Source organism: Crinia signifera, chromosome 9, assembly GCF_055691185.1.
Source record: "Crinia signifera chromosome 9, ASM5569118v1, whole genome shotgun sequence".
NCBI lineage: Eukaryota > Metazoa > Chordata > Amphibia > Anura > Myobatrachidae > Crinia > Crinia signifera.
The window spans coordinates 44394497-44408396 of record NC_139225.1 but is presented as its reverse complement, the minus strand read 5'-3'; the positions used below and the strand labels follow the sequence as shown (position 1 = coordinate 44408396).

General features: G+C 41.7%; 1 protein-coding gene across 1 annotated transcript in view; it reads right to left on the bottom strand.

Moving 5' to 3' along the window:
- Window positions 1–3364: 3364 nt before the first annotated feature.
- Window positions 3365–13900, bottom strand: part of LOC146035517 (5'-nucleotidase domain-containing protein 2-like) — a 43228-nt gene continuing 32692 nt past the window's right edge. The window contains exons 10-14 of the mRNA XM_083159023.1: window positions 12294–12375; window positions 7109–7195; window positions 6888–7028; window positions 6449–6513; window positions 3365–4833 (exon numbers count right to left, since the gene is read on the bottom strand). Of these exons, the coding sequence (XP_083015149.1) occupies window positions 4572–4833; window positions 6449–6513; window positions 6888–7028; window positions 7109–7195; window positions 12294–12375 (637 nt within the window). The 3' untranslated portion in view covers window positions 3365–4571. The remainder of the gene's footprint in view (window positions 4834–6448; window positions 6514–6887; window positions 7029–7108; window positions 7196–12293; window positions 12376–13900) is intronic.

Below are 13900 nucleotides of genomic sequence, written 5' to 3'. Positions count from 1 at the left end.
ATGCTATTAAGTCTAGATACCCATAAAGCCTTTGATACTATATTGTGGCCACATCTATTCGAGGTATTACAACGTAGGACTTTTGGACAGGACTTTATTGGTTTGATTTAGATATTTTTAGGAGTCCGCAGGGACAACCTTGTTAGTAAATGGTCAGCATAGCACCGAGGTGAGAATGGGCAGAGGTACCAGGCAAGGATGTCCTCTGTCCCCAATGTTATTTAAATTGGCCCTTGATCCTCTCCTACGGTTAATACAACAGGATGAAAACATTTATGGCATCAAGATTGGCTCTCAGGAAATTAAGATTACAGCTTTTGCAGACGACATTTTGATATATCTGTCCTAATCTAAAAATTCAATAACACACCTCATGAAGTTAATAAAAAATTTGGCGACATCTCTGGGCTTAAAATTAAATCAGGAAAAAAATCGGTAGCGTTGTACTTACGACCAGGAGCATATCGACCCTATTGGTATACAGGGGTCCCGTTTACTTGGGCGAAGTAATTACTAAAAACCCTTCATTTCTATATCGAAAGAATAGATTAATAGCTATCAAAACTTTGATACGGAATCTGAGTGGGTAGGATCGTCTCCAGCTCTCCTATATAGGTAGGGCAAGCCTCCTTAAAATGGTGTCCTTCCAAAGACTATTATATTTATTTCAATTTCTCCCTCTTTTATTAACGAAGGAAGACACAATATTAATTAATTCATCTTTCGTTAAATTTATATGGAAAAGAAAAAGATATAGAATAGGCTACAACAACCAGTGCTTAATGGGGGAATCAATTTCCCAAACTTAACACACTATAATCATGCAGCATTGTTAAGACATCTTATAGCTTGGTTGCATAATACCAGTATATATACCGGAAGGTAATTTTTTGCAAGGTATTAATCTAATTTCTTTTCTCCATATGAAGGACCAAGAAATAGTAAGGGAAATTCGAGAGAATACCTTATTATGGTCAACTCGTAAAGTATGGCATATCTTGAGATGCAAGAAAGGTCTGAATGCTCACATCTTTATTTCTTACATGGATGCATAATCCAAAATTTCAACATGGTAAAGGAGGGTACCCCTTCCAGCAATGGTCTACGAGAGGGCTTAATTCTATAAAGTTGCTTGGTAGATGTGGCTACTAAAAAACCTCTTACATGTCAACAAGGAATTGAAAAATAGGAGTTTTTGTCAGAATACAGAATATGTCAATTCTTGGATCAGGATTGGTATAATAACTTAGAGAAGTTATTGTCTACTTCGCCATCAGAAAGTGAGGCGATATCTAGAAATTATAAAGTAATACGAGATCTAATTGAATATAAAAAAGTTAAGACAGGCCTTCCTCAATGGCTTAAAACATTTTCCAGAATTAACGGTAAAATCCCTTTTAAAAAATTTATATAGATCTTATTGTATAATACCTGTTAGCACATAGAGAGTTATTTTTCAATATTTATCAGAACTTATATAAGCCCTCATAGGGCATATTTAATGGGTTCATCTTCCTCGCACAGTTGCTATAGGTGTCAAACGGACAATGCCGATATTTATCATTGTATGTGGGCACACCCAAAAGTTAGGATATTTTGCCTTAAGGTTCGGAAGTATGCCCTAGACAATTTAATAAATTATGTTCCTTTCACCCCAGAATGGGCAATCCTAGGAATTTTACCACCGGAGCAACGGGTTTCAAGACGATGTCGAAAACTATTGTTGATAAGTTCAGCTGCTAAAAAGACCATATTACAAGTATGGAACCACTCAGAAATACCACCATTCTCTCTATTCAAGGAAAAACTTTTCTTCTTGTTTAGAATGGAATGGATTGAAGCATCTATGACAAAAGAATCAAAAAGTGGCAAGATTCTTTGAGCAGTGGGAGAGTTATATTGCAATTCTCCCCATTTCCACTAAAAGTTTCAGACACATCTTGGTATGACAAGAGTAGCGGCTAATGATCCGCCAATAGAATGAGTCTACTTTTTGGTGGGGGAGGGAGTTGAACGTGGCATGTCCCACAAAATTAAGGTTATATGGATGGGAATCTTCTGTATAGATGAATAAGCACATTTATAGAATTGGATATATTTGGAAAAAAAAAAAAAAAATATATATATATATATATTTTTTTTTTTTTTGTTTGATTAAGATCATGGTGTGTAAGATGTCAATACAGTATAATGCACAATGTTCAAATTCGGAAAGTGTGAATTGTATAATGTTACTATATCACCAATAAAATTATTTTCCCCAGCACACTGAATATCAGTAACTAGATTTAAGTATTACATAATAGAATTCAGAGATCTCAATTATATACACTATGTCCCTTAATCTGGTTCACTCGCAAAGGCAAATTCCTTCTCAAATGGACAAAACTATGTGCACTGTGGGTGGGGCAGATGTAACATGTGCAGAGAATACACACAGTGAATATTTTGCGGCTTTCTAAGTGAGCTGTCTAAATCGGTAAAAAAAAAAAAAATGAAGCTCGAAACGCTCATTGTGTACAGCCCATAGTGACGGCAATGCAGTCCCATGTTGCGCCATCGCCCGCTCAGATCTTTAGCGCATGCAGTCAAAATCTAGCTAGATCCCCTGCATGTTGCGTAAAGAACATGGAGTTAGTGCAGATCGCCCATAAACACCGGCACATGTGGCAGAATATCCCTGAACACAGAAGGATCTGGATTATGTGCCTGATTCAGACCTGTTCACTAGGCTGCAGATGGTCCCAGCCTAGCAAACAGGTAAATACCGCCCGCCAAGTCAGTCTAGCCCAGTGGTAGCAAACCCTACCCCTCGAGAGCTACCAACAGTTCACATTTTCCAGACAACCTAGCTGCTGCACAGCTGCACTCATTAATCACTGACATTTTAAAAGATACACAGATGGAGCTAATTAGCTCACTTGTGATTCTGTGCGGATACCTGCAAAACATGCACTATTGGTAGCTCTCGAGGACTAGGGTTGGCTAACCCAGGTCTAGCCTATGGCAGTCTGCAGGGGTACGCCCATAAACCGCTGGGACTTCCCCTGCCTGCCCCTCTTGAAGTCAACGGCCCTGCGATTGTGAAACTCACCAACGCAGCTCACTCCAACAATCACTGCGCGCGGGTCTGAATCAGGCCCTGTGTGCTTATAAATATAAAATGTGGAAAAACACATTTGTTTCTACAGTACGCCATGCCCTGGGAGAAAGGACACCTTTAACCCAGACACACCATAGCCAGCCAGGAACATTTCGTTTCCTCCCAAGTCTCATTACTGAAAGCAGCACATTTTTGGCTATTAATGAGCTCTGTAGATGTACCAGAACTTGACATACAACACATAAGAAAAGAACACGCACATATTATCGTAAACGTTTATTTTGTATGCTTCCCACTGTACAGTTTGCTCAGGGTAATGGGAATCTGAAGCTCCGACGAACCACACGGAGTAACAAGTATTCTCATTGGGTGGTATCGCTTGTACATCTAAGAAAAACATTCATGGGAATTATATCCCAGCAGAATATAAAAACAAAACCTAAAAATGAGAGTAAAATATGGCAGTTGTACTAGAATGTAGTCACTGCACAGGGTTCCACCTACTCCAAACATTTACTCACCTAGGACTCTGAACTACATTACTAGATATTAGTCCATGTGAAGAGTTTACTTATTACACTAATACGCAGCTCGTATTTCCAAGCAATACCCTGATCAACCTCCTACAAAAGTCACATTCATTTTTTCCTTAAAAAAAAGCATCCGCCTTCCATATGACAAATGCTTATTTGCTCCTTAAAAATAAAAAGTTGTGCGTAATTCTAAAATTCATCCATAAATGCGTTACTGAATCGGCACGGTCTTTTTTTTGTACCGTCAGGTGCACATCACACTGATTGCTTGTCCAGATCCAGATATTAGGCCCTACACAAGACTAAACCCGTCACAGGCATAGGGATTTGACATTGCCGTCTCAATGCATGTTGGCATTATTCCGCTCTCAGTTTTCAGCAACAATGATCAGTTTCTAGCCGCATTTCAGTATTACTTAGTCTCAAACTCCACAATAGGCGCCCACAGTGTTAAAACAAAAGCAGATGTTGGTTGGGGTGGCAAATTCCCAAATATTTCACACTATGATATGGACGCGTGCAGTTCAGGCACCCAGCGACTTTTGTTCCAGAAGTTTTTATTTTAATCCAGAGCGACTTTTGCCCGAGTGTTAGCGCAAGGATAACAAAATGAGCCGCAACAGAATGACTGTCCGTGTGTTTTGTGTCAAGACGCAGCTACTGTAGTACTAAATCTCTCTATTGTAAACAAAATGATCTCTTTACTCTTAAAGTGACATGTAAAGAACCTTAACAGACCGGGAGGAATAGATTCTCAGGAAAATAAAAAACCCTTGTAGCAGTTACTCACTTTAAACAAACATGTAAATCCTCTGCCTGCTGTTCCCAGAATACTGCCCTCTCCTTTGTGCAAACACCAGAACTTAACAGAAAAAAATTAAAATGTTAGGACAGTAAAATGAAGTTGTCGGTCTATATGAGGTGGTCTTGCATGTTTAGCGGATGTGGGCCATTTCTTCAAGGAAGGGAGTTTTCATACACCCGGTGCAGAGCTGATCCATCCAGAGGGGTGCCTCGTGCTGTAAGGGGGTGCGCCGGGGGAAGAAAGTGTAACTTAAGTCATAGTTCAGGAGGCAACTGGCCGAGGCCATGTACAGATCAGAGAACCGGCAGAGTCGGCGGGAGAAGTAAGTGGGGTTGTGGCAGGTGCGGAAGATGCTACCAAACTGGGGGTTGAAAAGGTTCTTGGTCATAGCCCTGAAGGTAAAAAACATTTCTGTTAGCGAAAAAAAAAAATGCTAATTACTTACTAAAAGGTAAACAACTTGTGTGTTCAAAAACCATATTAATGTACAAGACCTTAATGTAGACATTCTTCAAAGTACCCGGACAGTTCAGGACACTCATGTTTGGGCACATACGAATTAAACCTTCAGCCAATTTGATTTGTGCTTAACCTTAGACAGCCTTAAAAATTGGACTGTTGTGGTTCCTTGAGAACGAACTTTGGTCTCCTCAGCCTTAATATGTTAAGATTATGGCCTTTATTCAGATCTGATCGCAGTGCAAATTTGGGTACTCGTTTCCTAGCACGGCGCCCCCGATTTTGATCGCAGTACATCTTATACAATCGCATCGCATGCAATATAGCGGCATGCGATGCGATTTTTTTATTGTACAAGCACCCTGATGGGTGCTTTCAATGTTAAATGCACTCCCATTGGCAACGCCACCCCCACTATCAACGCCAACCCGAAGTGTGGCGAGCACAGCGCTATGCGTCCTCTGACCTTTTCATACCCCCCATCCACGTCGGCGTGGAGTTGATTCTAGATAGTGTGGCAAGCGCAGCGAGCCACCGAGCCCGAAGCGTGGCGAGCCCTGCGAGGGGACAAGGATTACTTTCCATGTATTCCGCGTTCGCTCGCCACGCTTCTGGCTCGCTGCGCTCGCCACACAATCTAAAGTCAACTCCACGCCGACGTGGATAGTGGGGGTATGAAAAAGGTCTGAGGACACCCTTCGTGGGCTCGCCACGCTTCGGGTTGGCATTGATAGTGGGGGTGGCGGTGACAATGGGGGTGCATTTAACATTGTAAGCACCTATCAGGGTGCTTGTACAATTAAAAATCGCATCGCATGCCATTTGCTGGCATGCAATATTTCATTGTACAAGCACTCCTGTTAATTTAACATGAATATCACATACTTTTAAGTATGGTATGCGATGCGATGAAACAAGTACCCAAATTTGTTTGGAAAATGGACAAAACCATGTGAACTGCAGGTTGAACAGATGTAACATGTGCAGAGAGAATTAGATTTGTGCAAGTTATTTTGTTTCTGTGCAGGATAAATACTGGCTGCATTATTTTTACACTGCAATTTAGATTTCAGTTTCAACACACCCCACCCAAATTCAACTCTCTCTGCACAGGTTACATCTACCCCACCAGCAGTGCACATAGTTTTGCCCATTTTCCAAACAAATTTGTACTGCAATCAGATATGAATAAGGGCCTATGTCCGTATGTTCAGGAAGGACTTATGGACAGGAGATAGCTGTTGCCATCTTCTTAAGTACATAACAAGCCCTTGCCTCTGCTTACAAGGGGCAAGCTATAAAAGATGAAGTGTCTTTGTTATTGTCTTTTTTACTATTCCCAAGTGTAGTTTTAGTTTGTCGCAGTATTGTAGATAGATGTGTGTGTGTGTGTGTGTGTAATGATCTTTGCTTATGTGCTTTTCCTCCCCTTTTTACCATTTTACTATTTTCAAAATGTTTTTGTTATATGAATCTAATAAAAATCTAGTATTGAAAATATGAAGTCATGTTTCTACAAAGCCCAGCTAGAATATATGTGGTTGGTACCTGAGCTCATGCCGCTCCTTTATCCAGTCTTGGAGAATCTGTTGGGACTCTGGGTCACGGAAATTCTGCAATGAAACAAAAACATGTATTATATAGAGCTGCCACATCCTAGGAGGCTCCTAACATACAATTCATAAGCAGAGATTGAGATCCACTCCCATGTATGCAAGTTACATGCTGGAGCAATTATGTGAATTCTAGGGACTAGCCACAGAATTCAAGTGTAACCATGCTGACACTGCAGGTTCAAATCACGTGGCTGAGCCAGTGCATCACTACCACTAGTGCACACTATAAGGAGGATACTGAGCAATTGGGTACCAGGTAAACCACTCAACAACATAATAGGCCAATTAGAATACCACCAAAGACAAAAACAATACAATAACTCACAGCGACTTCATATAGTTTTATTATACAGTACTCCCTTCTCCTTTACCTGCATGCGCTCCAGAAGTCCAGTCAGAGCCTGCAGCCAAGTCAAGGACTGGGAATACTGCTCTGTATTTACAATCTTTGTTTCTGTCTCCAACTCTGGCACAATAGCTCCAGTCCTCCAGCCATGGCGAAGCATCAGGTCCTGCGGAAAGAGCAAGAAGACTGAGTGTTAACCAGTATCACATGCTCAGTCACACTACATCTAGAGTGTAGAATACTTACTGCAAGGTCACTGTATAGGTGGTCCCCAAAATACAGCACCTTAGAACCGCGCCAACCTGTCAGCCGTAGGAAGTCAAACAGGTTACCCTGCAGTAGCAAAAAAAATAAAAAATATTTAGGTTCAGACTTTCAACTGAACTACCTGTAAATAATGCAGCATAAAAAAGATTGTAGCCCTAAATTAGTAATTATTTCAATGTCTCAGCCAATACTATGAACCTTGACACATACTGATTAAAGCGGAAGTCCAACCCTCCAAGTGGGGTGAACAAATGGCAGTTACACAATTGATATGGTTTGCCGATCAGTGGGAGTGAACAACTTCATGCAGACATATCACATCGGCCTTACAGGACAGCTGATGCCTGATACATCAAAATGTCTGGTTGCGTGTACAGGGGACCTGCCTAAACACTAGCTGCAGGGGATCACTGGTGACATCTCAACTGGACCTGAGGTTGTGATGTCAGACTGATTGAAGCCCTTAGTGGCAACAAAACGAGTTGGTGCATATCTTGGGACCCTTCTGCTAATTGCTGGTACATCTACCTACTCATTTATCTGGACAATACACCCGGAAGTCTTGCCACAACACAGGGTGCATTCTAAACACCCTGCCCGGCAAACCACTACGGACACAGTGGCTGCTGCAAAGTGACGCCAGCTCCCATCTGCACGACGGACACACTGCCGACACCCACCACCTGATACTTACCGCTGGAACCCGCCATTTGCAATGCGATCCCGTGGGATTGAAATCCTCTAACGGCGCTGGGTAACTATTAGCCCTAATTTGGACATTGTAACTGATCCAACTTGCTCCAATTTGTACCAGTAGTTCATTATTTACAGATTTGAAATAAAGACGGGACAGTCACTAACTAACTATCTCTCTCTTCTCCTGCATAAAGTTACTAATCTGGTCCAGATCCACCCAGTAGTGGTGTGGTGTGGTGTGGTGTATATATACATATACATACACACATTATTCTTGATACATATTTCTTATTGTCAGAGGTCATGTGTTGTCTTTTTATATTTGTATTTCAATGATGTTATTAAACTTATAAATCGTTCAAACAAGCGCCACTTTTTGTATTTTCCTTTTCTTTGGTATTGGGATTGACAACCCCTTTTTCAAGTGGCAGCTATTAGCTTCCATCTCTATCGTTTCTCATGCATCTGGACATCTGCGTTGCCATTCATTACTTTGGAGTATGTACCATCTTGGACAATAGGCGTATAATAGTGAGGACTCACTGTACACCATTCAGCCTCCCATTTGGAACTATCAACCTCCAACAGCACCAAGTAAATCAATCTTTACTCCACAAACGAGAAAGCCTTTCATCATTCCAGTGCAGGTTCTATCACCATTTATTGCCCAAAGTGTCCCAAGCCCATGTTTAGATAATTTTTAAACCTTTTTCACTGTGAACCCATTTTTTATGTGTGCTATTAGTGACATTAGATGACAAGGGAACAGTATAAATGACTAACGGCTACTCAAATTGAGTCAATAGCCCTGGCAAGCGCTCAGAACAGCTTAGTCTGTCTTTCTCTTCAGACTTATTGAGTGGGTGATCGGTAAGTTGGTTTGTCAGCCCTACAGCAGATAGATTGGTCAGGTGTGTGTTGAGCTAAAGAATAGGAGGTTACTTCATGTAGAAGAACGATCCATACACTAAGGGGTGGAGTTCCAGCTTTCTGCATCATAGCAGAGAAGCCGGGTTACCCCGTGATTGCCATAGACCACAGGTCTTCAACCTGTGGCCCTCCACATGTTGTGGAACTACATGTCCCAGCATGCCCTGAGGTTTTTTGGCATGCACTTATAGGAAAAAAGTGTGGCAATGCATGTTGGAACATGTAGTTTCACAACATCTGGAGGGCCACAGGTTGAAGACCCATGCCATAGACAAAGCCAAACAATAAAACACAAGTTGATTAGCCTTCTTCATATTTAACAAATAAAACGTCATGTACCAAGTCCCCCACGTGGGAAACAGATGGCTTCGCATTCCCTATGAGATTGCATCCTCTACTTCAGAAAACACTTATCTCAGCATATCCTTCCTGCCCTTTGTAAAACCCTTTAATGTACCAGTAGGTTTGCGGTGTTTCAGTATCCTCCAAAGCCAGACAGAGCCAGATCCTAAATGTAAGTTTGTAAACCCACTGACAGGTGCTAAGTCTTGTTGTCATGAATGCCTGCTCTGACATTAACCCTCTTCTTGCCAAATACAATGATCAGATGTATTACACACCTAAGTAAAGCGATACATTGGTACAGGGACATAATTTCACAGAAACAGAAAACAGTTCATTCTAGGTTAGACAGAATTTTTTTTCCAGTCGACCTCTATAGTAATCCTGTAGCATGCATATGCAATGGTGAGAAAGTTCAATGGGCTGGTGATAGGACAATATAGCAAAGCCAGGATATTTCCCATCAGTTTAGTCATAAAAACATCCCCTTCTAGATGCATAGAAAAGTGCTCATACGGATCACTTGGCTGTAGCCCAGGATAAGCTTGAACAGAGTAAATACAATGAATGACTATTCATGGACTGGGAGGAGAAAATTGGGAACTTTCACAGTTGCACAACAAATAGAAAATCAGCAAAGACTGCAAGAGGTCAAATAATTGTTTGTTTAATAGCTTTGCTTAAAAAAAAAAAAAGCTAAACTCAAAAACAAACCAAGATCTATTGACAGGTGTCCCTAGGGCTGCACTGCTAGCCTCAAGCTACTGCCGGTTTTATTGCTTAAGCCACTTTCCTGGCTACATCAGTTGCAACCACACTAGACTTCGGCACATCTGAAAATGCCCGCTAGATGCCAATCTCAGAAGGATCTCCCAAGTCCCTCCTCTTCCTGGCACCAACCCTCCAGGACTTGCAGTTGCACCAATCAATGCTGCCAGCCGAAAGACTAACCACCACCACTTTGTGGTTGAGGAGATCCCAATGGTCTATTTGACTCTTCCTCCCAAAGACCGGTACCCAGATTTTGGGTTGACCATTAGGTTAACAGTCAATAGACTGACCACGATCATGTGACATGCCCTAGGTCATTATGGTCACAAAGTTGATAATATTCGACATAGCATATGGTCAACATGAGTTTTTTTCATACTTGGACTACTATTAGAAACCATAAATAAGTGTGCCAAGCACATCGGTAGTGGAGCAAGGCACCTGGCCTGGAGCACTGGTGAGCCATGCACAGGGACGCAACACTGAACAGATATCCTATTCTTATATTCTACTAAAAAAATAAAAATAAAAAAAATAAAGTCAACCTTTCCATGTGTCGATCATTTCCATGTCAACCGTATAAAGCTTCTAGTCACTGACTAAATCCTCAGAAACAATCCGCTGTAGCAGACACATGCAGGAAACACTGTCTATGCAAAAAACAATAGCCTTCGTCTGCCAATAATATCAACTGCAAAGTTAGACTTTAAAATAAAAAAAAAAAGCAAAATACCCTAGCACAGAGCTAAATATAAAAGGTATTCTAATACAGAAATGCTTAAATTATCCTCAGAACAATGCTGGGTTTCCCTCTCAGTGATCAGTCTCTTTCCTACAGACAATGAAGTGCTCGCACTGTACACTAGCACTGTCTGGAATATTTTGTTCTATGGTCTGGACAGTGGCCAAAGCTTCTCTAATCCCAAGAGGAAGGAGACATCCTGTAACGTGCTGGACAGTTGCAGGGCAAACGGCAGCTAGGTCACGTATACAGACCATTGACCCTTTCCTGCTGAGTTAGGACAGTGTGAAGACCAGTCGGCCGTGACCACCTCAAGCCACACAGTAGAAAACAAAATAAAGGGCAGAGTTTGGACCATAGGGTGAGACACTGGCAGGTGACTAAACTCACTCCAGCCTCTCAGCTTGAGCACAGAACTAGTCATGAGACTTGGCAAGTTTGTGCCAATGAAGGTGTACATTCCTTTGTGAAGTGTTTCGGCTCCAACAGCAATTAGTATTGAAGTCAGAAATACGAGGGGGAAAACAAAAAAGCCAATTCCTCGGATACAACGCAACGATAGATCATAATGTGTCACAGAAGAGATCCAGCTTTGTACAAGCACATCCATGGCAACTGATCAAGATCAGAGTTGTAGTAACCCATAGCAACCATTCATTAATGACCTTTGAATAAGTTGAGCAATGAAAGTTATGCCTTTCATAACGTTTGCAATTATTGGCCCGTTCGTCAATCATGGTTGGAACACATAGGGGTATTTGTTTTGTTTTTGAACAGCTAAATGGAATGGGTACCTACCGGAGCAATGCAATGGTCCCTTACCCTTAGGGGACAAATGCAGCATATCTGCATACTTTATTAGTAGGCTCAGGAGCGCAAATTGGCTAAACCTGTCTAAAGTGCACGTACTTCTGGCAGATTTTACCTCACACCTCAGGAGGCTGCGAGCGGCATGCTGTCCCCCAGTTGCTTGTGTGCCCAAACGGAGCAACAATTAAATTGCTCTGTAGGGTGCCATCTAGTAAAAGCCAGGGGGGAACCAACTGATTTCTCTATAAAGATTGCAAGCAGGGCCCTCCTACCTTTTTGAAACTACCCAGTTTGTTTTATCACCGTTTCCATTTGTAATAATTCTTCCCGTATTGTAAATACACTACAACCACAACTTATCCCCCAACAGATAATTTGTGAGTGCCACTTTGGATGTTTTATCTGAAGGGGTAACCAAATTGTTAGTTTAACTCACTTAGTATTACATTGCAATTAACATTAGGTAAGGAAAGGGAAGAAGAAAATAAATAAGTCACACTTTATGGCAGGCTTGACCAACCTATCTCTCCAGCTGTGGTGAAACTTCACATCCCAACATGCATTGCCACAGTATTGCTGCTAAAGGCTGATTAAACAACGGCACTGCATGCTGGGATGTGTAGATTTAAAACAGCTGGACAGCCACAGGTTGGCCAGGGCTGCTTTATGGCTTTAAAGCCGGGATGGGGAACCTTTAGCCCTTGAACTGCACATCCCAGCATGCCCTGCTATAGTTTTGCTAATTGGCCGCTAAAAAACTTTTGCAGGGCATGCTGGAATATGTAGTTCAACAGCTGGAGGGCCAAAGGATCCCCATCCCTGCTTTAAAGTACCTGTAAGAGAAGGAGACTGGATTCTGAAAACCATCCCTACCTGTTTGTATACATCTCCCTTCTCCAATTTTGTAATCTTGTCCCACTTCAGGTCTCCATTTCCATCCACCTGGCGGAAGGGCCTACACAAAAAACAGTGGTTCATTGCATTATATTTTGTACAGCATCAAAAACAGAATTCAATTGTCACAGCGTATGACTGCAAACTCCCCCCTCCCCCCCCCTTCTTTCCATAAGAAAAACAAAAACCCTACCAACACAGAAACCTGTGGGTCAGCTTTGCAGAAATGAGTAGAAAAACCAGTTCCACCTCCAAGCTGGGCAGGAATCTGCTCAAATTACACAAGACCCTCTATTGTCTGCGACTTATGAATGGCTCTCATGACACAGCACGGTCACAGGGAGGTCTGGTACTAACAGAAGCTCCTTATCTGTGCAAGGTACAGTATTAGCCACATGAATAGATATATAGATATGGTTGTAGAAACAACAGTCAGGCTCTGTGATGGGATATGATGTGAAGCTGCTACTAATAAGGGATTAAGGGTCCCTTAAGCAAAAAAACAGTAGCGCTAGACAAATATTAAATTTAAAAAGAACAATGAATTTAATATTGACATTAAGACATAAATTCCCATACAGTTTAAAAATTATAATACACAGGCACCTCTATTGCTTTGCTACTTAAAGTGGAAGGTCCATTCCTAGTATACCGCTATGAATCCTTATCTGTTAACTTCTGTAAAAAGCAACAGTCTCTGATTTGGAGAGATTGGTGTATAATTACCGCAATGGATGGCCAAATGAGGAATGAATCCGTGTAGGATACCGCTACTATTTTTTTGTATTAGACACATGAATGATCACTAAGCACATTCTGCTAGACTGGGGTTCTCAAACTATTTTGCTCCTGGACAATAAAAAAAACAAAAAAAAAAAAACACAGGATCCCAGCAAGTTACGGCAAAATGGCCACCACATGTGAGGTAATTGAAGTGAAGTGAGTTTGTGTGACAGGGAGGCGGTGGGTAATGGAAGGATGGAAAATAGAGACAATTGGTGTATACTTAATGACTTAACCTGTCCCACCTCAACCCCCCCCCCCCTCCTCCTTCTCCACAGACACATTAGCCTGATGGTCAGCAACATTGAGTCGTGACCCCCTGCTAAGGTGGCCGGGACCCACAGTTTGAGAACCGCTGTGCTAGACCATACAGCTCAGCTGAGGTTACACAATCACCTTCCAGTGCTAGGAACACACAATTCTGATAGAGTACAAGGCAAAGTGTGGTAATAATTCAGTGTAAATTATTTATGCTGTAACTCTGGTAATGACGCATCCAAGGCCCAATCATTTATAGTATTTAAGCAACCTGACCGAGGGATTAGGCAAATATCCAGAACTTGGCTATGAATTGTTACAGGCCAGGCAGAAGTATACAATATGTCTGAGCGATGCAAGCAACTGGGACCAGGCATCTGTCCAAGAGGTTTAACGCAGGAAGTTTATAGCTAAGCTTTGTGTACACATCTGTCTAGGGATAAAATATAGCAAATCCCAATGCCTGAAGAAGCACCAGGAATCAAGCCACTGTCCTGCAACACACTGCATGGACGCTGGGACATATATACATACATATACATATA